This window comes from Liolophura sinensis, chromosome 1 (assembly GCF_032854445.1).
Source record: "Liolophura sinensis isolate JHLJ2023 chromosome 1, CUHK_Ljap_v2, whole genome shotgun sequence".
Lineage (NCBI taxonomy): Eukaryota > Metazoa > Mollusca > Polyplacophora > Chitonida > Chitonidae > Liolophura > Liolophura sinensis.
In genome coordinates this window covers 41,488,938-41,513,594 of record NC_088295.1, presented here as the reverse complement: position 1 = coordinate 41,513,594, position 24,657 = coordinate 41,488,938, and the positions used below count along the sequence as shown (strand labels likewise).

At 38.1% G+C, this 24,657-nt stretch overlaps 1 protein-coding gene across 4 annotated transcripts in view; it reads right to left on the bottom strand.

Annotated features, from left to right (window-relative positions):
- The window catches only part of LOC135470165 (SUN domain-containing protein 1-like), a 35,030-nt gene that overhangs the window by 7,988 nt on the left and 2,385 nt on the right, over positions 1 to 24,657 (bottom strand). The window contains exons 1-11 of one of the 4 annotated variants that reach the window (XM_064748951.1): positions 23,556 to 23,800; positions 18,744 to 18,851; positions 10,560 to 10,592; positions 8,143 to 8,432; positions 5,052 to 5,474; positions 3,927 to 3,950; positions 3,582 to 3,683; positions 2,745 to 2,916; positions 2,191 to 2,270; positions 1,600 to 1,670; positions 971 to 1,156 (exon numbers count right to left, since the gene is read on the bottom strand). In XM_064748951.1, coding sequence (XP_064605021.1) covers positions 971 to 1,156; positions 1,600 to 1,670; positions 2,191 to 2,270; positions 2,745 to 2,916; positions 3,582 to 3,683; positions 3,927 to 3,950; positions 5,052 to 5,474; positions 8,143 to 8,432; positions 10,560 to 10,592; positions 18,744 to 18,851; positions 23,556 to 23,611 — 1,545 coding nt within the window. In that variant the 5' untranslated portion in view covers positions 23,612 to 23,800. Of the gene's footprint in view, positions 1 to 970; positions 1,157 to 1,599; positions 1,671 to 2,190; positions 2,271 to 2,744; positions 2,917 to 3,581; positions 3,684 to 3,926; positions 3,951 to 5,051; positions 5,475 to 8,142; positions 8,433 to 10,559; positions 10,593 to 13,483; positions 13,867 to 17,029; positions 17,366 to 18,743; positions 18,852 to 23,555; positions 23,801 to 24,657 lie in introns of those variants that run through there. The other 3 variants (XM_064748978.1, XM_064748960.1, XM_064748969.1) reach the window with 3 other exon arrangements.

Below are 24,657 nucleotides of genomic sequence, written 5' to 3'. Positions count from 1 at the left end.
TGGTAACAAAAGTTAACAGAATGAATGACATAATATACAAGTTTACAGTTTCGTGCCTAGCTCCTCCTACCTTCTTTTTGGAATGTAAATGAAGCCAAATGATGGTGTTTTACGATACAATAGACAGGGACATCAAATGAATTTATACATCTTCAGCTTGTTTTTAAAGGTGTATAAGTGCACATAAAGGTGTATAAGCTCACATAAAGGTGTATAAGCGCACATACATGATGCTCTTCCACCTGCATGTACCATGTACATGTATATGTCTTTTCATATAAATTATATTTAGTGAACTAAACAAAAAAAAATGTTTTGTGGACATTGTTGTTGCATATTACAGTTTAGTAAACCATAATAGCACATTTCAACTGTAATTCTGATGGCATATTTGATTTGCTATAGTACTGTTTTACTTTAATACATAATGAAGTAATATTTTAAGAGAATGTATTATGTATGCTTGCCTGATCAATAAATATACATGGCTACATCTAGTAGCGGACAGGCCATTCAACATGTCATTTGAGATTTTTACCTCGAAGCAGAAAAAACTAGCAACACAGGCAGTTGCTTCACTTTATTTATATTTATTGGCATTTGCAGTGATACATAATTTAGGTTCCGGCAACACCTTCTTTGGGAGAAATCAGCATTTATAAATAACAGCATGCATTACAATGAAGGGCAGTGGAAGAATACAGTAATCTGGTGTTCCACATTACTGTGGTTGCATTTGGTGAACAATTGACAGGCTTTTCTATATCAAAAGAGTGAGAATACATGTGCTTTAAGTTCACAGATTTATTAATGTCAACCACTGTAAAATCAGGTCAATGATTTTGTGTACAAACCTTCCTGGATATACACTCCTCAAATTTAGAGCTACAACCACGTCTTATTCAATGCAAAGGAAAGGATTTTGTACAGATGAACTTATGAACATTTACGTCTGCACTCAAAACCTTACCTGTTGTGTTATGTAGCTGTTTCTCTCCTCTATGGACATCCTGAAGGCTTGCACCTCCTCTTTCAAGATTTCTCTCACAATGCCTACCACATCATCATGACCCAGTTGTTGTTGTTCTTCACTCTTCAAATTCATTATTCGCGTGACTTCTTGGGTTAGCATAGTGATGTTAAACACAGACGTATTCTTCAAAATAATCGAGAAAAAATTAAAACTTTACAAGATATGTGGTGAGACCATGCATTTGGCTTGATGCTTTCGAATATATGACATTGACAAGAATTTGACAAGCAAATAAGAGCCCTGACCTGAGAACATGGGTTAAAAGGTCAACTGAATTGAGCCTGAATAATTGCCTAGTGAGGTTGAAGTTTCACACCATTTCTCCAACTAGTGTTGGAGATTATAAGGAAAATGATGGCAAAGATTAAATACAATGAATTCTTTCTCAAAATTTGTTGGCATATAAATGGAGAGAATGACAGACATAATTGATGTTTGACTTTGACAGTGCAATGACGATCAATAGGTCAAAAACATTAGAACACATGCAAAGCCAGGTAACCAAGATACCACCTTTTATCCCTTTTTCTGACAATGTGGATGAAAAGCTACAAAGTTAGACATACCTTAACTAGAGGAACAACAGGTGGAGGTATGAACATTGACTGTTCGTAATGTGTAAACCTTTCACACACACCTGCAAACAATAACACATATCTAAAGACCAGTATAACCATGCATGCTGAGGTTTTTTCAACACAATGGGATCAAAAGTGTTCCTTTTTGAGTGACAATAAAACATAATAAATACACTGCAATGACTCAGTTCTGCAATGCAGTGAACCTTCTTACTATTTACTAGTAAACTGGAATATGCAACAAAATGTTCAACATTATGTGTATTCAAGACCTAAATATCTTTGGCATAAACTGAAAATTTGTCCTTCAATATGCAGGTGCTATCAATTATTTGTGTTGCATTCAATTGTGGTAGTCTACATTATTCAATAATTAGGGTTACAAGTAGTTAAAACTGCTGAAGCTTCGTGTCCGAGCTTCATCAGTTGAGGACATGTGAAACCGTATATATCTGTATAAAGAAGGGTACTAAAAAATGTACCTTTATTAATGTGCATAAAAATAAACTGAAAATGTTTGGTACGGTAGTAAGTAGTTTGTTAAAAAAGGTTTCATGTGCAGTGATGTGGCTAACTTACCTGTGAACAAGAGAGGAAGCAGGAGTAACAGCAGCAGCGGTAAGCACAAACAGCAGCCTGCTCTTCTAATTCTGGAAAAACTGAATGATAGGATTTTTTTTTGTATAGAACAAGCTCAAACAAGGATGTATACTTTTTTGTTTCAAATACTGTAGAGTAGATATTGCTCTCTTACATAAGGTTCTTAATTAAGCACCTCTTTTTGCAAGATGGAAATTGTTAAAGTAGAAAATTATCATATAATATTTTACAGTTTTATGAATAAAAAAATATAAAAACAAACAAATCCTAAAAATAATGGAAAAAAAAAATCCAGCCAACCAACCATAAAATTTGAAAAAGGTAATACATATTTTACAGTTATAGTGTTAGTCTTAAGCTTACTACAATGAATTCAAATTGGTTTGACAGTCGTTGGTGGCTGATTCAGCAGGCCTGACATCTCAATATTCTGAAATGTTCCAGTATCAAACGAAGTGGCAGGTTTGAGGGGAGAACAAAATCACACATCAGTGGCCTCTAGCTCCTCTAGGAGCCACAAGTGTAAATCATACCTTGACATCTCCTCTCTGTTCCTTATGGAGGTGCTAGAGCGTGATGATGAAAACAGCCAACTGAGACCCCCAGCCAGACAATACCAGAAGGAGGTGAGGACATACCACAGTGGTCTGCCCACCACATACCAAACAGGGGTTACTACTGGCCGCATCACCGACGTGATCGTCTCTGCAAATAAAACAGATGATGCATTCATTTATATGTACAAGTATAAATAAGTGCGTGCATACTAATGTAATGAATTAACAGTGACATTCGGGAGTATCAGTGCATAAAGCCTTGACAGGGGGAGGTAATCCAGACAAAAGGTTTTCAAAATGACTTGAGCACTGTCACTGCTGATTCATACTTAAAAAGTATTTATGATTTCATATACAATTGCCTGCAATGATACATGGTACACAAGCCTGAAAGTATATGAAGGTGAAGTATCTATGAATGTTGGTGGAGCAAAGATCATGTTGAAATAACGGCTCGGGCTAAGAAAAAAAAAAAAAAAAAAATTTATCCAGATAGTACATTTAGGCACTTATAATCAACAGATGTCACTTTGTGACTATTTTGAAGTACATGTATATATATATATGTAACAGCCACCAAATTTACACTCTCCAAATGCATTTTTTTCTTTTATTTAAGTTTATTTTGTTTTAACATAAACTTGATTAACATTCGAATGCCACTCTTGAATAATGGATTGCATGTTTGCAAAAAGGTGCTTTCACCCTACAATGCATGTGTGTTTCTCCCATTTTGTAGTAGGGATGTAAAAGGTGCTGGGAAAGCCTGCAGTACAATGTCAATGGTAGGAAACACCGATGATAGGAACATACCTATTGTGGTGGTGACAACAGTGACCACGGTGGTAAGGGTTGAGTTTGCACCATTCTCACTCCTGTAGCCCTTCTTTGCTTCATAACCATCTAATTCATCATCTGAAACACAAATATGTAAACTGACTGAGACACACATGTGACTAGGTTTTATTTCCATTCCATGTTTTTCTCTTCACTGTTTTACCTGTAGAAATTACAATTTCATGTGCCAGTACTATCCTGCAGCCTATGTTAATAAAACAGATTGTGTCTGTCATTATGTTATGGAGTAAAGTATTTCCCAGGAAATGCAATTTCTTGTTCTATACAATGAATAGTTACACTATACAAAGAAGAACATACCTGAGTATTCATCTGAGTCCAGACCTGCAGAGAAAATGAGACAATATTAACAAAGTACAGCTTTGTGTATACTATTTATTTATTTATTTGATTAGTGTTTTATGCTGTACTCAAGAATATTTCACTTATACGACAGCAGCCATCATTACGGTGGGAGGAAACTGGGCGGAGCTCGGAGGAAACACACGACCATCTGCAGGTTGCTGACCGACCTGCCCACTTACAGCCCAAGGAAGCCAGCATGAGCTGGAACTCCCAGTGACTGCATTGGTGAGAGGCTCCTGGGTCATTACGCCACGTTAGCGCGCTAACCAACTGAGCCATGGAGGTCCCCTATGTATATACTACAAATTACATAGCAGTACAAGACTTGTCAAAAGTGTGTTTTGACAGTAACATACATGTGTATCTGCCAAGTGCAGAAAGAATAACTTTCTTTTTCACAAATGCCTTACAAGTTATCACAATGAAGACTGAGTGACTAGTTTTAACTGTAAAAGCACTTTTTCAAATCCACTCATGTCTGCTGATTCAATGCACTGTCGCAAAACATAACGTTTTACTGTATCCAAGGAGCCTGTAGGATTACTGGAGTGAAGGTGCCATGCCAGTTGTGATTTAAAGCATAAGACAGCCCTGTGGTTAATTCGAATGTTTCATGCACCTACACATATCATCATGGCATAAATCTTCCTAGTAAAAACAAGCTCCATCATTACAGCACTACCTCTACCGATATACAGGTAAAATTGAATGACTGACTGTTGTTGAATGCCATACTCAACACTCGACTTTAATCATGTAGGAAACCAGAGTGCCTGGGGTAACCACCTAATTTTGACAAGTTATGGTATACTGGTAAAAAACGAGTGCTCTTCAACAAACACAAGACTGCACAAATGACTGTCACCTGTCGCTAATTGTCACCTAGGCACATAGAAACAGAGAGAGCAGCGGAATGAACAAATTTCCTCAAGGGCAGGATTGAACTCCCATTTCATCTGCTTTGTGAAGTTTTGTTGCAACTTTGTCACTCAGCCATATTCCTCTCCCAGTATTACGGCTTTAAGACACCCGACACATTTCCACAGAATCATGAGCATGAGACCAGGGCTGACCACTCACCATACATATGACTAACAGAGGTGCTGTAGTCACTGCGGCTATTCTGCACATGGCCATTGGGCCACCCTGCTGCCATGGTGTTCTTTGTAGATGTGGAATTATCACCAGAAGCTTTACTGTAATCTGTTTCCTCAAATTCCTCCACCAGAGTTTTCCGCACTGTCATATAGCCCTGATTGTAAGATCCTGATCGAGTCTGATAGCTGTTTGACCGGTTCAATGAATCCCAGCCATTATAGTTCCTGTTCCTTTGAACCTGCTCTGTTGTGAAGAGACGCTTTCTCATGGCATTTTCCATTGTGATCATAGACTTGCGATCCACGTTTTGTGCAGTGTGGTTGTCGTGGTTCTCTATCACCATGTCCACGTTGTTGGCATGAAGCCTGGAGCCAGACCTCAACAGCATACCATTCTCGGCATTTTCTGAGAAAACACGAAAAAAGCACACGTACATGTATGTAACCAATCTGTAGGAGTGAATGAATGCAAAGACAAGCTCTGAATTTAAGGTCCTCAGTGGTCTGCCACTAGCTCCCTGTGAGCACCCCTTTTACAGGTTTCTAGTGTATTTCACCATCAGCCCACAAGCCTTCATCTGCTAAGAATATAGAATTACTGTATATAGACCTTTCCTTAATTCACGACGTGTTTTAATACAATGTTGCTTTATAATGAAACACGTATAGTGCAGGTAGTGATATTGCATTTGATATGATATCAAACTAACACAAAAGGATCACTAGTTGTCTGTGGATATGACATCTGTCTCACAACCACAAACTTCAACAATTCCACAGGCATGCCAAAGACAACTACAGACTCACTACCAGTCTAGTGAAAATGCTCAAGAAGCTTTTGTCCTGTAAATCTATCTAGTAAATCACACTATGATACCATGATTACTGAATAATGTTATTAATCATACAGTATCAACCCACCCAAATAACACACGTCTGGTGCAGGTGAAGTACATATACTTTTGTTTCACGCCAGACACAGGAAGTTTGTGGCTAGCACAAACTGACCCACATTTAATGACCTGGTGAAGATATATGTATGTGTTTATAGACTAACATTGGAATTGTCTTTGACATCACATGATGTTGTAGCTCTTGCTTCTACATGTATCACATAACTGAGCCAACTGTGTGTTGATTTCTTGTAAGGCACCCACAGTCACTATCTAATGATATATTTACACCTTGTGATGCACGTTCTTATTTGAGTACATGCATGTAAATCTGCTGAGAAGAGACCAAAACTGGCATGCAGTACACATATACGATATGATTCATATTAATGATAGATCTACATGTATATATGTAAATTCCAATGTAAATGTTTAATATATACAAAAGAATTGACTGAATACACATGTTCACTGTACTTACATGTAGACGACCCGTAGACATGCACCTATCCTGCTGAAGTACCCGATCTACATATATTAAACTTCTAGGTAATAACACCTCTACACTCTTACTGTGGCTGGTCTACAGCTATCAAGTCTGTACAAGTCAAGCCCATGTGCACAGAATGCTACCATTATGTCACTGCTGACAACTCACCTGACGTGCCTAACAAGTACAGGTAGTGGGAACAGTTCACTTCATCAGCCACCCAAGCTGACAGAAAACCACTCTCTCCAAAACAAGTAACCAGCTTGACAAGTACTGGCAAGCATCTCACACTACTGGAGTGATTTTTGAACTTGGATGTATGTTTATCAACACTGATAGGCAAAGGTAGGATAGAGGTCTATTCTGTAAATACATGTATATCTATGATCACCTGTTTACCCTAATTCTTCACCCTTTACGCATACGAAAGATAAACCCAGAGCAATTTATGCACATTTTTAACTTGATTTTGAAAACAAAACTACATTAGTTGGATTGGCCAGTTTCAGGGCTTCACAAAAAGTATAATTTTATTAGTCAACACAGAATAATGCCTTCAAAATATGCTTGAATGAACACCTTGCAAACAAGCAAATAGGCTGAAGAGTAATTTAGTTCATGATAAGTAGGAGATTTTTTGACAGTGCAAAGTACTGCCAGTGTAATGAGCATACTAACATGGCTGCACACATTTGTTTGTTCCCAACAAGTTTGTGTCAGAAGATGAATATTCCACTGTAATGACTATCGTGACAAGTTGTCAGAAATAGAATAAAGATTATTAGCTTAATGATATAAAATCATTCCAAAATTTCAGCACAGGCTTTCATCTTACTAAATGTCAACTAAATGAGTACATACGCCAAGCCTTCATGACTTGCTAATGTGAAAATGAATGATATATAAACATTTGTATGCCACTAGTTCTCCTCAAGAACCCCTTTTGCAGGCTTCTCACATATTTCACTATCACCCTACAACACTTCGTCTCCTGAGGGGTACTGCAGTAGTCAGTGGATATGGTAACCTTCCTAAAGAAGCTCTCTATTATTTCACAATTCCATATGAAAGGTGCATCACTGGCAATCCCTGTCCTGACTAGTTGCTGGGTCAAGCGATGCCTATAGGGAAATCAGACTTTTCTTGTACACCTCGGCATAGAATTATAGTCTCATGTCACAGGCATACTGTGTCTTTGAGTAATAAAGTTCTAAATCATTCACCATTCACTCACTCATTCTGTATGATGGCCAATGAATGTGAGGTGTGCTATACACCATCTGTATTTCACCAAAAGTTTGCCTTGTGAAAAATCACATTCAGATGCATACAAAGGCATTCAAATGATGTTTTTGGTGCTAACTTTTGGATGGATCAGTAAAAGTCAAGCAAAATGTGTCACTTGTCAAAATGCTAAACTGCTAGGTGGAATACAGTAATCAAAAGTCTCACAGGGGAGTATGAATTTAGGTGTACAAATCAGGAGTTTTGAACAAGGGATTTTTGGTAACTACTATCTACATGTGTACTAAGTGTATTGTATCACAGTAACTGTTTCACACACCTAAGCCATGTAGTCCAAAAACGGAATAATAGGGGGAAAAGTGGAAACCAACCTACCAATAAGCTCGTACACATGATACAAAAACAAAAACACAGACACTACTTTTACATGCGCAAATAACAGGTACCTGAGATGCCTGAAGTTGTGGACTGTCCTGAGCTGTGTCTGTGCCTTGTGGATTTCAGGTGGCTTGAGTGGGTGGTGTAGGCGGCTTCACGGGCGTTGTTGTTGCGGTTCTCTCGTAACACCCACTCCTCTGTGTGGCTCTTGCCTAACAATGAATCCATCTCCTTCTCTGTCACGTCACGGTAAAACTCCTTTAGTTCAGGTGACATGGTCACCCGGCCACGGATAGGTCTCCGTGACATGTTGGGGCTTATGTATTCGTGTAATGTCGGATTTTCTCTGTAGATAAATCTGTGGAAAACAACACACAATTTTGCTATAGATTCACATATATGAACATGTACATATCTGGATATAGTGTGGCTTTGTTTCTTAATAATAGTTTAGTTATTTTCAAGATTTCTGTTACATTGTCACAGAGTATTTATGCACAGCTAAGCCTCGGTGATCATATTTTTCAATGCTCCATCAGCAGCTTATCATGCTCAAAGTACATGTAAACTGCTGTATTCATGCATATGGCAATTAAATGCTATCATCTAAATTATAATGTGGGCCATTAATGTAGACCAATTCATCAAAGAAATCTACTTCCCTGTGGCTAGCATTGCATATATTATACATGTGTATGTATGCAACATCCTTATCATGCTACTGGATAGATAATGCCACAATATACATGTAGTACACGTGTTTCATACACATGAAGATTTAAGACTTAAAGACCTCATAAACCCACATACACATACATGTAGTTCACCTTGGAGCATTACATAAGAGTGAGTGCTTGGGGATTGAGGTCGTACTTAACAATTTTTCAGTCATATGACAACGAAGGAATACTTAGAGTGCATGTGATGTGACTCCTTGTTGCAGGACGGATTTCCACCACACTTTTATCTAGTGCTGCATTACTGAGATGCCTTCCCTAAGGTAAGTAAGCCATCCCGCCCAAGCCATTATACTGATACCGGTCAACCATTCGTTGAAGATCCCCTTGACGCTCAACGCCAAGCGAGGAAGTTACAACTTCCTCTTTTAAGGTCTCAGGTGTCATTTCACAAGAAGATGTACCTGTCTTGGTTCATGTATTTAATGCAAACATCTAGAAGTACTAGCCTGACCAGCTACATCCAGTTTAATATGCGCGTTCATAGAAGTTGTGCTCTTACAATAACAAATTTTTTTCTACGCATCTGACATTCAAGAATCAAGTGATCTTGCAAGACAATCCCTGCTAAAATTGTCTTATCATCAGACAACCTATCAAACCCTTACATGAAACTGCCCTGACAGACCTGATTAACATGAGCTACGTGTAAATGTATAAAGAGAAATGCAGTACAAAGTACATGTATACGCATGTGTACATGTAGAAAGCTCAAATACAAATATCCATGAATTCAGTGTTGACATTATAATTCGAGATCAATAAACCTAACCTGTGTTTAGTACACATGTAAGTCTTTATCTTCAAACCCTACACTGTACATGAGATTACCACCAATCTGACAGTCTAACTGTACCTGTATCTCCAGTGTAACGCCTCTGGTTGACTTCAAGTATGACACTGTACAGACATCATAGCTGCAGGTAAAACAGCCCTTAACTTCACCTCTATAACATAAGTCTGTCCAGTAACATGACCTTACCTTCACACTCATGCCCTGAGTACCGGTACAAAGTAAGACAGTGTAGGTTGGGCTGGGTGGTTTCTTAACAACATCCTACATCTATTCTACTGTAAAGACAATATCTGTCAGGAACCAGAGCGGAACATGCAACCAGAGCTGGCCAGCCCTAGACTTGTTCTGCTGAACTTCACAAGTACTGGTATATATGAACACTTGACATTTGTTTGGATACAGCCACAAGCCATAAAAACTAGTCAAACAACCAGGTGCAGACAGAAAGACACTGGAGACTCAATGAAGAAGATGAAAGCTAAATACCTGACTGACAGGTGATATCACCAGGGAAACAGTGCACTATCATAACTCAGGTAAGCAATTACACTGGTACATGTACAAGTGTACTGTCCTACTACCCTCACTTTCATTCCTAAAACAAGCACTAGGATACGGTACAACAAGATATAATGACATCTCTAATCATAACACTCAACATACGAATAATATGTAGCCAGATTTACAAACACTAAAGTAAAGGCATATGGGTATAAATTCTTGCATAAGTTTTCTCATCAAAATTTAATGATATCAACTCCTTTACCATTACCGCTATGACATGTATCACGATATCTATGTGACTGTCGGGTGACAGAATACATTAATATGCATATCATGGTTGTTTGAAGTTTGAACAGATAACACCTAATGCCCATGTAACATTTTAACACATCATATGTAGACAATGTATGACAGTATTAAAAAAAAAAACCTTTCAGTTTTTACTTACGTTCTGGCATATGTGTAATCTGTCTTTGGACGTCTGCAAAAGAAAGAAATAAAAAAACTTTCATTAAAATGAATATTTCATGTTAATAAATAACATTACTGTAAGCTGTCATGTACATGAATGATCATGATAATGTGACTGGCTCTACACATGTGCGCTACAGACAAAGTAACAAACACCCCCACTAACCATAGGTTTAGCAGGATTTGGGCGCTGGGGACTTGGGGAGGGAGGATTCTTAGTGTCTGAGACATCCTATTCTGACAAAATTAATATGCGAGAAATATGGAAAAAATATGAAAAATTGGAAATCTGATTTCTAATTCTGGCTTAATCTATGGTGCTAGGGTGTATAAATAATACATTATCAATATCTAATGTTATCTACATGCGTGTCATGCTATGTTGGACATTTCAGCTGTACAAGGTACATATACTTGCTGCACACATTTATAATTCAACTCAACTAACAGTGTGCCATGTACTTATGTCCTCGGTATATATATATATATATATATATATATATATATATATATATATAAAGGTATATATATAAATTACATTCCTTAACCTCTGACCGTTTTCATATTACATAGACACAGGAACATCTAAGACTATAAATCTTATGTTTTTGTCCCTTTGGTGCACGTGCAAAATACTCGTCCGCTGACCTAAATAGAACGGACAAGTCTGTCATAAAATGGGATATTGTTTCCGCTGATAATGAATGGATAGACATCACACGCCAAGTGTAACACAACAATGTCTTGCAACATTGTTAATTCCATTCCATCCTCGGTAAAAGGTACACTGTGACGAATAAAAACAACATATGTAATCAGTATATGGAGGATGATTTGTGATATTGTATTTCATTCTTGCTGAAGACGTCACAGAAAGATCGAAAAATATATGTGTACTAACCAGTGTGCTGCAGACGATATGTAAACAGGACTTGATAGCTCTATTCATTTCTGAGTGACAAATGTGCCACTGTCAAAGAATACCAGCAGACTGGTACCAATGCATGTTTCACCGTTCAAAGTGTTTTACAGATTATTTTTGACAGCAACATTTGCCATCAGTTTGATACTCCTTTGAACGGAAATCAGTGACTATATAGACTGTTGCCCCTTTTGTCAAGAAGCAATTGTTTTGCCTGGTGTGTATGACGTTCCATGCCGCACTCTATGTACAATAACTTTGCTGGGATCTTCCAAAGCTATTCTGTATGGGTGTGAAAGTGTTGACCTGGCTGGAGTTTTTCTTATTTTTCTTTCTATGTATTACCCACATTAAACGTTTTGGGGAGGCTTATAGAATTGAAATAATGTTTTCTGCTATGGGTGTCTAGTGGCAGTTTTACAGTCATTAAAGTGGATGAGATTAAAGAATTTTAGGTCTCTGGCTACGCCTTCCTCCTAAAACAATAACCTCGTCCACCTTATTGACTATAAAACTGCCACTCAACACTCACTGGCAGGAACATCAATTCTTAAAGACTGTTATTAAAACACTTCACTGTCATGCACACATGAGTTATTTGATACACATCTTGCATAATATTATATTGTAAGTCTTATTGTCTGCATATAGAATGTTACAATTTTCTTGAAAATGCATTTATGGATATTCATTGCATCCCATAATCATGACATCATATCACACGAGGCAGATGTCTAGTCATCTACAGGCACAGGTACATTTGGTATATAAACAAAAAGTGTTTTTCCCTTTCATAAGACACTGGGGACAAATCTGGCATCAGTAAACACTTTAAAAAAAATAAGCTAAAATAAAACTGCAATATATAAAAAGAAAACAAAAAAATTCAGAACACAATCACAGAGATCTGCTGTGTGCAGCAAGCATCTTTTGCACGCACACACATATGGAAAATTTGACAGCCTCAAATTTTACAGTTGTTCCATAGAGTGAGTGAGTGAATGCTTGGGGTTTAACGTCGTACTTAACAATTTTTCAGTTATATGACGGTGATGGAATCCTTAGAATGCATGTAATGTGCCTCCGTGTCGCAGGACGGATTTCCACCGCTCTTTTATCTAGTGCGGCTTCACTGAGACGCCATACTGCAGGCAAGTCAGCCACCCCGCCCGAGCCATTATACTGATATGGGTCCAGTTGTTCAATAGAGAACTCAACACGCATATGAAAGTTGCCAAGGGTGACATAAATAAATTCATAACATTCTGAACATGTTAAACATTAATCTAAATACTTTTTCATACTGAACGATTATTCACAGCTTAATACTCCATTCTAGCCTTTTCTAGCTCCACATGTAGTACCCCCGCTCCCCCAACCTCCAAAAAGGGAATGAAGTAATGAGGTGAAGAAGCAAAATAAACTGTGTCAGAGAAATAGGACGAATGTCCAGGTCAACCATTGTGACATCATAAACTAGTGATAAAACCAATCAGCATGTTTGTGATACATATACCATCGTAACATCATAAACTAGTGATAATGGCCAATCAGCATGTTTATGATACATACACCATCGTAACATCGTAAACTAGTGATAATGGCCAATCAGCATGTTTATGATACATACACCATCGTAACATCGTAAACTAGTGATAATGGCCAATCAGCATGTTTATGGTACATGCACCATCGTGACATCGTAAACTAGTGATAATGGCCAATCAACATGTTCATGATACTTACACCATCGTAACATCATAAACTAGTGATAATGGCCAATCAGCATGTTTATGATACATACACCATCGTAACATCATAAACTAGTGATAATGGCCAATCAGCATGTTTATGGTACATACACCATCGTAACATCATAAACTAGTGATAATGGCCAATCAGCATGTTTATGATACATATAACACTACATGAACACCATGCACATTAGCCTATGTTCATGAGCCATATGAATGCCCTACCTGGCAACAATAACCTGTAGGATATTCCACACGGAGTAAACTAATCCCATGTTGGCCAACAGTGTTCACATCAGTGACGGTTCAATTGCTTCCTGCACGTAGATGTCTACTCTGACACTGCTAGTATAAAATTATACGCTTACGCAGAAGCTGATATAAAACGTTCCACTTCACTTGCTTTCTGTTCCGCATCAGTCTGTAACAATATGCGTCAATATGATGGCTGGCATTCTCCTCTGTTTCCACTGGTGACAGCTGGATAAGGCTTTACAGTAGCATACATGTAGAACCTGAAGCTCTCCATGCAGGCTGTCAGCACAAGTACCACCTTTAGACTTTCACTGTACCTATGCACGCATACATGTGGCTACAATGGCAGCTTCATCAGGGCTAAGATGTATCGCTGTGCCCCTCATGTCAGTCCATCCCATGTGTCCAGTGTTAATCAATACACAGTCATTGATTGAGAACAATAATAGTGCATCTACCTGGTCTGGTCTGTTCGGAAGGAGTCTAGATCACTGCGCAGAAATATCATCACCACGCAAAAAGGTAATGTTGCAATTACCACTATGTAACTATGGCAACTCTATGATAAGCAGAGCATACAAACCTGCCACCAGACACTGAGGTTATTGGGCACTATCCCAGATTGGCTGAAAGGGTTTCACATATTCCGTGTGTTAGTAGCTTGATGGGATAATTATCATAGCCTAATGAGTGCCAATGTATAGCTACATGTATGTATGCCAAAGATAAAGCAAGATATACATGTACATGTATCAGTGATGCTTAGTAATGGCTGAAAAGGAGGGAGGAGAGCCTCAGAGCGAGTCAGAAGTGAAATTTGTATTTTTGCCTAAAGACTATTAGGTAAGTTTTGTTGGTAGAAACATAGGACATTTTACATGTGAGTTTTCAGAAACATGTACACTATGCAGATGGGTGTATTACATTTCTGAATGTGTATATTGCATGTACCCCGTCAGTGTTTCAAAATCCAACCTGTGGTAGTCAAATAGTAGTAGTACGTATCAGTAACATCAGCTTTTTTACTTGTTCCACCTAGGCAACACAAATATATACAAATGTAGAATGGACATGCAAGTAAAAGGATACTTATATACCTATGGCAGCTTAGATCATCTTACCACCACACAGAACTGATAATATACAACACTCCACATGCAGATCACCTTACACCAGTTGGTCGGCTAGACACAGTACATGTACATCACTGGGTACATTTGAGACACATGTACATGTATGTCTCTGGCTAGTGCTGAGATCGCCCATGTTCACATAACATTGCAAATGACACAACTGTAACCTACGTATCTACTTGGACGGCATCAAAACTTCGCAAGCCATCATTTTCAAATCACATGACTCAGTTGATAGGGTGGACTCAACTGCTTTTGCCAAAATTAAAATCATCTTTTTTCACAATATAATTGATAATAGTTCGTGTCTGTTCATTATTAACACTCAAATTGAAGTTAAGACTCCTAAACAATTTGTCAATCACCCTTCCTAGGGTGTACAACTCTTTGGTTTCAATGAAATCATTCCAGGAGTTTATCTTTTTCCGGATGATGGCGAGTGCGGCTGACTCTAATTGAAAATGGCGGTTAGCGAAGTTTGGCTTGTCTCTGATGTAACAGATACATTTGTGTTAATTGTGACATTATGGTTTTTATTATTCACGAATGCCTAGGTGATACGAAGTAAGAATTACTGAAGGATTACAGAAACCATGTTTTTGTATCGTACAGCATTGACATGTTGAGGACAGCATACTCAAAAACACTGATTTCCTTGTTAGTGATTGGAAGAGTACAGATATGTATTTCTGAAAGATAAGCTGGGAAGGAATGAAACATCTCAGATCTAGTCTCTGGCATGCCTGGTACAGATCATGACCTTTACAGGTATCTGTCCAATGGTGGAATCTGCCTCTTTTTGCACTACACAATCCAACCACCACAGAGTGAAGTGCTGAAGACTTCATAACCAGGTGTCCCATGACCCAGAGCGTCACCTCCACAAGTGACAGTCCCTATTTGTTTACAGGTATGTACTCAGAGAAAGATGTCAACAGCCTGGTCATAAACGCACTCAAATTAAACACTTCAGCCAGGTATTGATCTAAGTGACACTGGCCTCTCCTGTCTATAGCAGGGACAGTCAAGGCAAGTGACTTGACTCAAACCTTCAAGTACAGGATGTACAGTTCAGTACATGTAGACATACATACACGTAAACTCACATAACCTATCGCTAAATATAAATCTACATGTATAATTTTAAATTACCCTAATGTAAGGAGTGAGTGATACATGAATGTGAGGTTAGTCCTACTTTCTAACCAAAACTGCACAAGATTATCAACATTAAGATGACAGCCATACACACATAACTTTGTACATGTATGACACAACTTTACCCTATTTCCATTTCTTCAATTTTTTCGCACATTCACCTGATGTTACATTATGCACCATCTAATAGCATTTTCCCATCTCGCCTGAAATTTCTTTTTATATTTTCTGTGAAACCATTCTGGCCATTATGAAAAAAAACCATTACGCTGGATAAATTGCCTTCAAAGATGCCCTTGAACGTGAGAAAAAGTTGAAGAAAAACAGGGTTCATAAATATGAATGAAGAAATGCAAATCCTGATGCACATAAAAGTTGTATGTTAATCATATTTCTGACATGAATGTGCTACATCTAGTACAACACGTCACAGCACTCAAAACACCCAAATTCAAAGCCTTTGGCATTTTCTAGTGTCCATACAACATTCAACAATACTGGAATAGGCCATGTCTGCTACTCATATCACTACAGCACTAGCACCTTAAAAATGTTCTGAAAGATTTATGTACCAAGGATGATAACATGCACATACTTTAACAGAACCAATATAAAACATTTCTACAAGAGGTAAATGTAGCCATGTACACATAGCTTTTAGAGACACAGCTATATACATTAGATATATGTCCTAGATCATTAATATACATGTACACATATGTATGTCAGCCTGACCAAATGCCTTAAACAATCATACATGTACAGCTGTACGTCGCAATTTACCTATAAAGGAAATTATAGAACCAAGGCAAATTATAACACTATAAAGCACTTGCTGCAGGTTTCCCATCAAGGCTATGCTATCATTACTGCCACATAAAACATACAGATTGTACATACATACGTACATGTACCCTACAGTGTTGATCTGCTGATGTAAATATGTTGATAAACCCACACTTACTGTTAGTCAACTTCACGCCCATCCGTTAAGGCTACACTGACATGATGCACTCATATACATGTATGTTACCCTACAGCTTCCTGTATAGCCTGTGCCCGCTCTATAATTGGCAGTTAATGAAGAAGCTACATATGTACCATGGCCTCTGTATATTGGCCACTCTCATGGCCAATGGGCCATCTCAACTACACCAATAACTGGCATATCCACTTCCACAGACTGGTGAAGGGTATGTACAAACTCAAACATTCCTTTACTTACCCAACCTTAGCCTCCCAGCTTAGATCTTCACATAGAGATTCATTACTTAACTCCCTGGACATAACTTAACAGCATGGAGAGACAAACTAACTATATAACATATCCAACTAACTACATGTAATCCAGGCTAGTCTTCCATAACAACTGCACATGGTAAGTTGTGCAGTGACTGGACTATGGAGTACTGACCTAGGCTTGTGGAGTAACAATCCTGAGGGAGATCAGTATTGAATCCTAGCTAAGGCCATGCTTCACTGCATACAAGTGTAGGGCTGTAGCTCTGGACTCATTGTCTGTGGGAATTCACCCAGATACATGTGTTTACAGAGCAAGGCTACCATTGGCAGACACCACAGCTGGCGGGGGAAATACAGCTGTACAGATAGGCACAGATGACTAGACAGCTGGGAAGGTTATCATGGATGGTCAGAGGAGGTCACCCATGCAAGATCAAGGCAAGTGGACTAAGGGAGATAACCTTGGGTCAAGATGACACAGTAAGCCCCATTCATAATACATCCTAAATCTATGTACATTTATACTATGCAAATATAGAACAGAATATACTTTAAGGTCAAGTACATGCATAAAACCATATGTATGAATAAGATAACTAATAACTAGTAAAAATGTGATCTGAAGGACAATTCAGACAAACTATAATTTTACTGAAGTTTTCACAGTTAGAAACAAAATTGCTCCAATGTGAACCTTTGATATAGCCTGTAGTCATCAGGTCATGATATAAACTTAATATTCATCAGGTTTAGATTAACAAAAGAAAAAAAAAAAAGATACAACTAAAGGGAGATAACTATTATACAGGCTACAAGTCTCAAAGTAGACTCCCTTCATACAGGGGCCAAAACAACAAGCTACATGTAAGCACGCATGTATTTTATTTTATTTTTGAATATTTTATAAATACCTACAAAGACATACATACCGTTTGTGTATTTTGATATAACAAGTACTGCACATAAAAATATCAAAAGCTACACATAAATATAAGTTGGTGTTAAAATGTACATGTATATACAGCTGTCGATTCCGTCTGAAAAGTAGAAATAAAGTATCTGTGCTTTTGGTTGCCTCTAGATTTTCCTTCCCAGAAATGTGTACATGTAGCACATACTTCAAAGGGAAATTCATAAAACTCCTTCCCGCTTGTAACAAAGCCGTCCAATGCTATGAACTCTTTTGTTCTTTCCTCTGTTACATGACAATTACACATGAACTGCAGCATTTCAGGAGAAAACAACTTTGACCTGCGATTTGGACCTCTTCTGTGTAAGTCTCTGATTCTGCAACTTTTTCATGCGTCACAATGATGTGATAAAAAAAAAAAAAGTAAAATTTTGGAGATTACTAAGTAATCTTGTCTTTTCAGTTTTCATTACATCTGCTGTACAAAAAGTCAAAGAATTGGAACATGTGTGAAACAGCAATGACCAGAAGAGGTTATTGCTATAATACTACTATAATAAAGTTCTGTTTAATCTGTGGCTGTTGTGGCCAAAATCACTAAAGACTGATTCTTGTTCTCTGAATTCATAATGAATTTATGATCAACCATAAGAAAGCATGTGTATATTTTGCTGGTGAGAAGACTTCACTGATTATTGCATATTGGGCCTGCAAGTACATGTACACTGGCTGCACATTTGTACACATGTGCAAATTTGTACATAGATATCCATAAGCGCCTACTTACAAATCACACGGCTCTGGCTCAAAGAATGATGGGTCGCTGAAATACGAGCTGTCGTTGAACCGATTTGTAATCTTCCGACTTGATTCAATTTTTTCTGTCTTCTTAATACTGTAACAAAGAACAAAATGACATTTATGTGAATGTGGCCAGTATGTCAAATTTCAGCTGATCATGTATATAGTGAAAACTGTATTATGCACACAAATTTCCAAATCCTATACAAACATAAGGGTTTTTTTTCCTTCTTTTTCCACACGCTTTAGTTTTAGCTTTTTAGTACACACGTTCATGTATTTTCCTACAGCATGACATTCACTAGGTTCCTCTAACTTGTGTTTAAGTGATGAAATGGGTGGTAAATGATGCCATGTATACAGTACTTGTTTAACACATCACACAATCACAGTTTCACACAGGCCTTTCACATCCTCATCCGATCCCATGTCTCGCTGTAATCCAACAAACTGACGGGTATATTTGTATTATGGGTGACACAGTGGCATGTATATAATATACAGGTACATGTACTTGAAACAAAACATCATTTGATTTTTTTTTTTTTTTTTTTTTTTTTTTGATTGGTGTTTTACGCCGTACTCAAAAATATTTCACTTATACGACGGCGGCCAGCATTATGGTGGGTGGAAACCGGGCAGAGCCCGGGGGAAACCCACGACCATCCGCAGGTTGCTGCAAGACCTTCTCACGTACGGCCGGAGAGGAAGCCAGCATGAGTTGGACTTGAACTCAGATCGACCGCATTGGTGAGAGACTCCTGGGTCATTACGCTGCGCTAGCGCTTTAACCGACTGAGCCACGGAGGCCCCCAAAACATCATTTGACACTTGTAGCCTATACATGTGTTTATGCTGAACACCCGACGTAAACAAAATTGAACTTTACCACATGATTAAACAGATGATTATAAGAATTGCTGAGGAAATCAATTTCAAATAATGGGTAAACTAAAGCTCACACTGTAAACATAAACACTGGCATGAAACAAATGTTTGGTGTTTGCACAAATGATATGTTATGAGCACATAATCCAAGGCTATGTTTATTAATACTACAGGTATCAATGTTAGAAAAGTGGTGCCAATATTATTTTATAACAATAAAGAATATGATTAAAATAAGATGAGTGCATACATGTATGAATTGAATGTTGCCAAAGGATTTAAGAACTTCCCATACGTGTTTCTAATGCACAAATAAATTTACAAATTCAATGTATTTGTGACGGTTCATTCATATCATCATTTAAATAATGACAAGACATGTTTGTTCTTTAGTTAAATTACCATTTACCACCAACACACACATGTAAATGCCTGTGCATGTATTTGCTCATTCATACACTGATGATATCTCTATAACAGCGGAAATGGGCTGTCAAGCTGTCAAGTTTAACATGCATTCTTTAACATGCTTGGAACATTTTAATTAATTAATGTGCAGTATAACAAATTTTGAACAGATGATAATAGGAAGCCATTAATTTTTTACTTCAAAAGGTACTTGTAAGGCTATATGGTAATAAATACATGAACAGTGCATATCTTCCATTTTTACCCCAAATGGTACTTGTAACAGTAGTAAATACAAGAGCATTCTTAAATGTGCAGTATAACAACTTACTAAACAGATAAGGAAACAGGAAGCTTTGACTTTTTTTCTCAGAATGGTATTTGTATGGCTATCATGCCTTGTCAGCACATGAATTCAACAGACATATACTGCACCATCCATGATAAATGCCCATTCTAGGATCTACCCCCAACATGCAGTTATATCCACTACAATCTTATCACTAGTTGCTGCTTTATCAGACTGTCACAACTCTTTCAGGGCAGCAGTCTTATTGGGGATTCCCCTTTGTCCAAATCCTTTACATGTCAATGATGTGTAATACTATGCTCTCATGAATTTATGTATCTACAAGTTAGCAGAGGTCAGTGAACAAGCTGGCCAATGGAAGTGATGTGGTACACCTGTACATGGGGTCAGGTCTGAATTGGACTCCATCCATGTATACATTGTATACATATAAATTTGGTAAAGCATGTCATGTAAAAGAAATGTACGAATACTGTATAAATTCTTCTAACTTTGCCTTCAGAAAAGCTGAAAGCAAAAAATAACATTTCTCTGTCAATGTGAAAATATTAAGATATGTACATATCTCATGTACAACATGAGAAAAGAGAAATTGCATTCGTGTTGCAATTACATGTACACTGGCTATATAAGTAGACCAAAAACTTTGAAGCATTAGGTACATGTATGTACTCAGAGTGTGTTAGTTAAACGTACACAACTTTCACTACAGAATGAACGAATGAATGATTATGGCTTAACACCACCTCAGCAATATTTCAGTCATATTGTGGCGGCCTTTACTATAGCCTGTAGAGATCGCCTTCAAGTACATGTCTAGTTTTCCAACATTCACGTTTAGATTTTGCTGTAGCTATTTTCACCTGTTGTTTTGAAGTTTCCTTGCTTAACATTTCTTGGACTGTCACCACTGTGTACAGGTGTATGGAGATATTTATAATTAAACAAGCAAAACATACATAAAGTATGATCTATGACACAAGAAACCTTTAATTAGAAGTCAGAAGTTCAACTTGTAGCTTGTAACTTCAAACTAAAACAGACAAACTAATTCAAATATGAAGTTAGAATTAAATCCTCACTAAAGGTCTCTGTTGTTACTGCAAGTTAATTATCATTAAGTTTTTGATATGTTTACCCATGTGGTTCACGGACCAGTTTATGACCCAAGGTCTGTGGTGATTATAGGAAATAAAACTCATTTATAAGGCTGAGTTATGATGGTTAATTAAGACGGGTCCCTATACAAACTGTTATGTATACATCTGTGTCCCTCTACACAATGGCCACTGACAGTAGGTGAACCTCCTAGGGGAGGCCAGAGGTACTGAATGCTGTCACCATGACAACAGCCCTACTCTGGTTATATTAGTGTCATTCTGTTGGCTCAGACCTTTGTACAGAGGTTTACATAAACACCAGGTGAAGCCACTCAATCTAGGTCATCAGTTTATTTCAGACGCCTTGCTTGAATGTTACATTCCAATTTGGAAATTGTATATGTCACTGTGTACCAGTACTCAATTTGATAAAAGCTTGACAGATAGCAATTGAATCTTAGGCCACATAGATGTCCAGGGAGATAGTTCACTGATCCTACTTTTATAGCCTGTATGACTTTGATATGAAAATCATGTCACCAGATAATCAAAAATAAATATCATCATGAGATAGCATCTGACAGGTGAAGTTATGACTGTACAGAAAATGTATAGTCATGATATAAGTATTACGTATGCTAGGAATTTGTCACCATGGGTGTTACTTTTCACTTGCAAGCTACAGACTCCCAACAACCATACCAGTGGTGTGATAATTAGGTCACTGATCAGGTGGTCTTATGAGGATAATATGTACTTCGGGCTGGAAGTAGGCCAGAAGGGATGGTGCATACAGAAATCGTACATGTATTTACCTAAATTCATCAGTCATTCGGAGCTATAAATAAGTGTGGCTAAGAATAAAAACCTATGTCCTTCACATAGAGAAATCAGAGCTTTTTCAGTTGTGTGGCATGGGCCTTTGCCAGCAAGGCTCTGTGCATGTCCACAATGAATTCTTTATGACAGAAGCCACCTAGCTGCTCTCTTGAGGCTTAAGCCTAGCATTAAGGGCTAGAGGAACGCACTGACAGACAACACTAGCAGGTCCAGCAATGTGCAGTTCCCCATCAATGACAGCCAGGCAGTGGTGAATGAATCAAACCAGCCCATTGTTACAGTGGTGGAACCTTGAATATTGGGCTGTCATGCTGAGATCTGGACGCACATGTGTATTGGATGGAGGTCAGGCCATCTGCCTGCTGCAGGCAACCACCAGGCAATCTCATGCTTTAACACCACACCCTGCACATTGCACAACCACCAAGGCATATCTAATCCTCAGTAATACATGCACTGTGGTAATCGTGTAAAGAACTGCTTTGAAACACATTGTACTTTCATGCCAATATGCTCAGTCCACACATACATATACATGTACTACATATACATATACTCTCATCTCTGCTCACCAAGTTAAATGCATTCGTATGCTTTACACAACAGAAACACAATAGACAGGCTGTGTACACATGTAGGTATAGAGTGTAGGAATGCTCACAGAAAACATCTGGCTCCCCTACACAAGGTGGAGATCTTGCAGTACAATGCAGACATACATACAGGCACTACTGAATGTACTCTATGCCAAGTAGACTGATTCACATGTGTATCTTCTCATCAATGCTGAGCTAAGAATTCTTGCTAAACTAGAGAACTAGATTCACCAGGTTATATTCAGTACACAGACTTAGGGATTTTAATGATCCTGTCAGAGACAAAGTACATGAAATATCAGTTTCATAAATCTTCATGTATACCAGTACATGTACACCACTACCAATCAACTGTTAATATACATGTACATGTTACTGCTAGAGAAGGTTATGACTTATAGGTTTTTAAAACACTACAAACCCACGTGTGGATTTTCCCAAAATCTCGCTCCAATTTTAGCTTAGATTTGTAAACAATGTGTGAGGTCAACCTCTTCCTAACACAGTGACAGATTCATTGAAGCAGTGCCGGCTAGAAATAGCAGTACAAGCATGGACAATGGCTGACCTCAGGTAAATCAATGCCGCTACATGACCCAGTACGCCACGCTACGCTACAGAAAGCACATAAACAGTGTTAGCATTCTAATACTCACAAGCTAAGTTTTGTGGGGCTGTCATTCTCATCCTCGGGGTACAGATACCTGCCCATGTTGCTGGTATACAGCAGATACTATCAGGCCAGGCTAGGTTGTAATAATCTGGGCCAGTTTATGTCAGAGAATGGCTCTGACAGATAGTAGAGCACAATTTTGCACTGACAGGCTTACTGCCAGCTCTATGTGTGGGAGAGAACTGGCAGCTAAGCCAGCCAAATCAATGTGGCAGTATGCAAACACATGGGCTTCCACAGCACAGATGTCACCAGCTCTGCCATTGGCTGACTCTCGGCCTTAACACCACGCCTCACATCTCATAACTATTAATGATTAGTCAGTGACTGTCTAAATATAGCTCCTATATACTGTTTGTACACACCCATGGACTGGCATCATTTGGAGTTCAAAATTCACACCACATTTTGACAGAATTCTCTCCCTTGAAAACAGTTATGTACAGCTGGGTTAGTGAATTATATCAAGACTATATTACATCTTATTTCCCTAGTCAAAAATAGCCTATTGAAGACATCTGTTTCAAACCTGGTTAAATTCATTCATGTCCCCACTGAACCAGATGTTCTGGTGGCTCCTATCATACGCCATTCTGAATCACCTTTAGCCATGTGCCAAGTGAACAAAATGATATTATCATCATAATGATGTAATACTTAAACGTACTGCACATGTTTATGTCTTTGGAAGATTGACAAAAACCTACTTATAGGAGGATATAGGAGTTAATCCATGCAGAAACTATAATCTGATTTCAACACCATACCAACTAAAACAGACAAAAACAAGCTACACAGCTCTTCTACAGGTAGATACACATATATTGGTAGATGTTTATTCTAAAGAAAAGGAAAATAACTTATATGGTGTGAATTACTCAGAGGAATTTAGAGTAAATTAATGTTAATAATATCGCAGCAAAAGATGTATGTATGCTTGGGGTCATGTGACGAGGAGGAGTCATTAGGTGTGTGTACACATATTGTGTCTTCTCGTGGCAGGGCGAGTCCATGTCCAAAGTGAAGTTTCATGCTGAAGACACCAGACATGACACCTCACCCAGTCACATTATACTGACACCTGG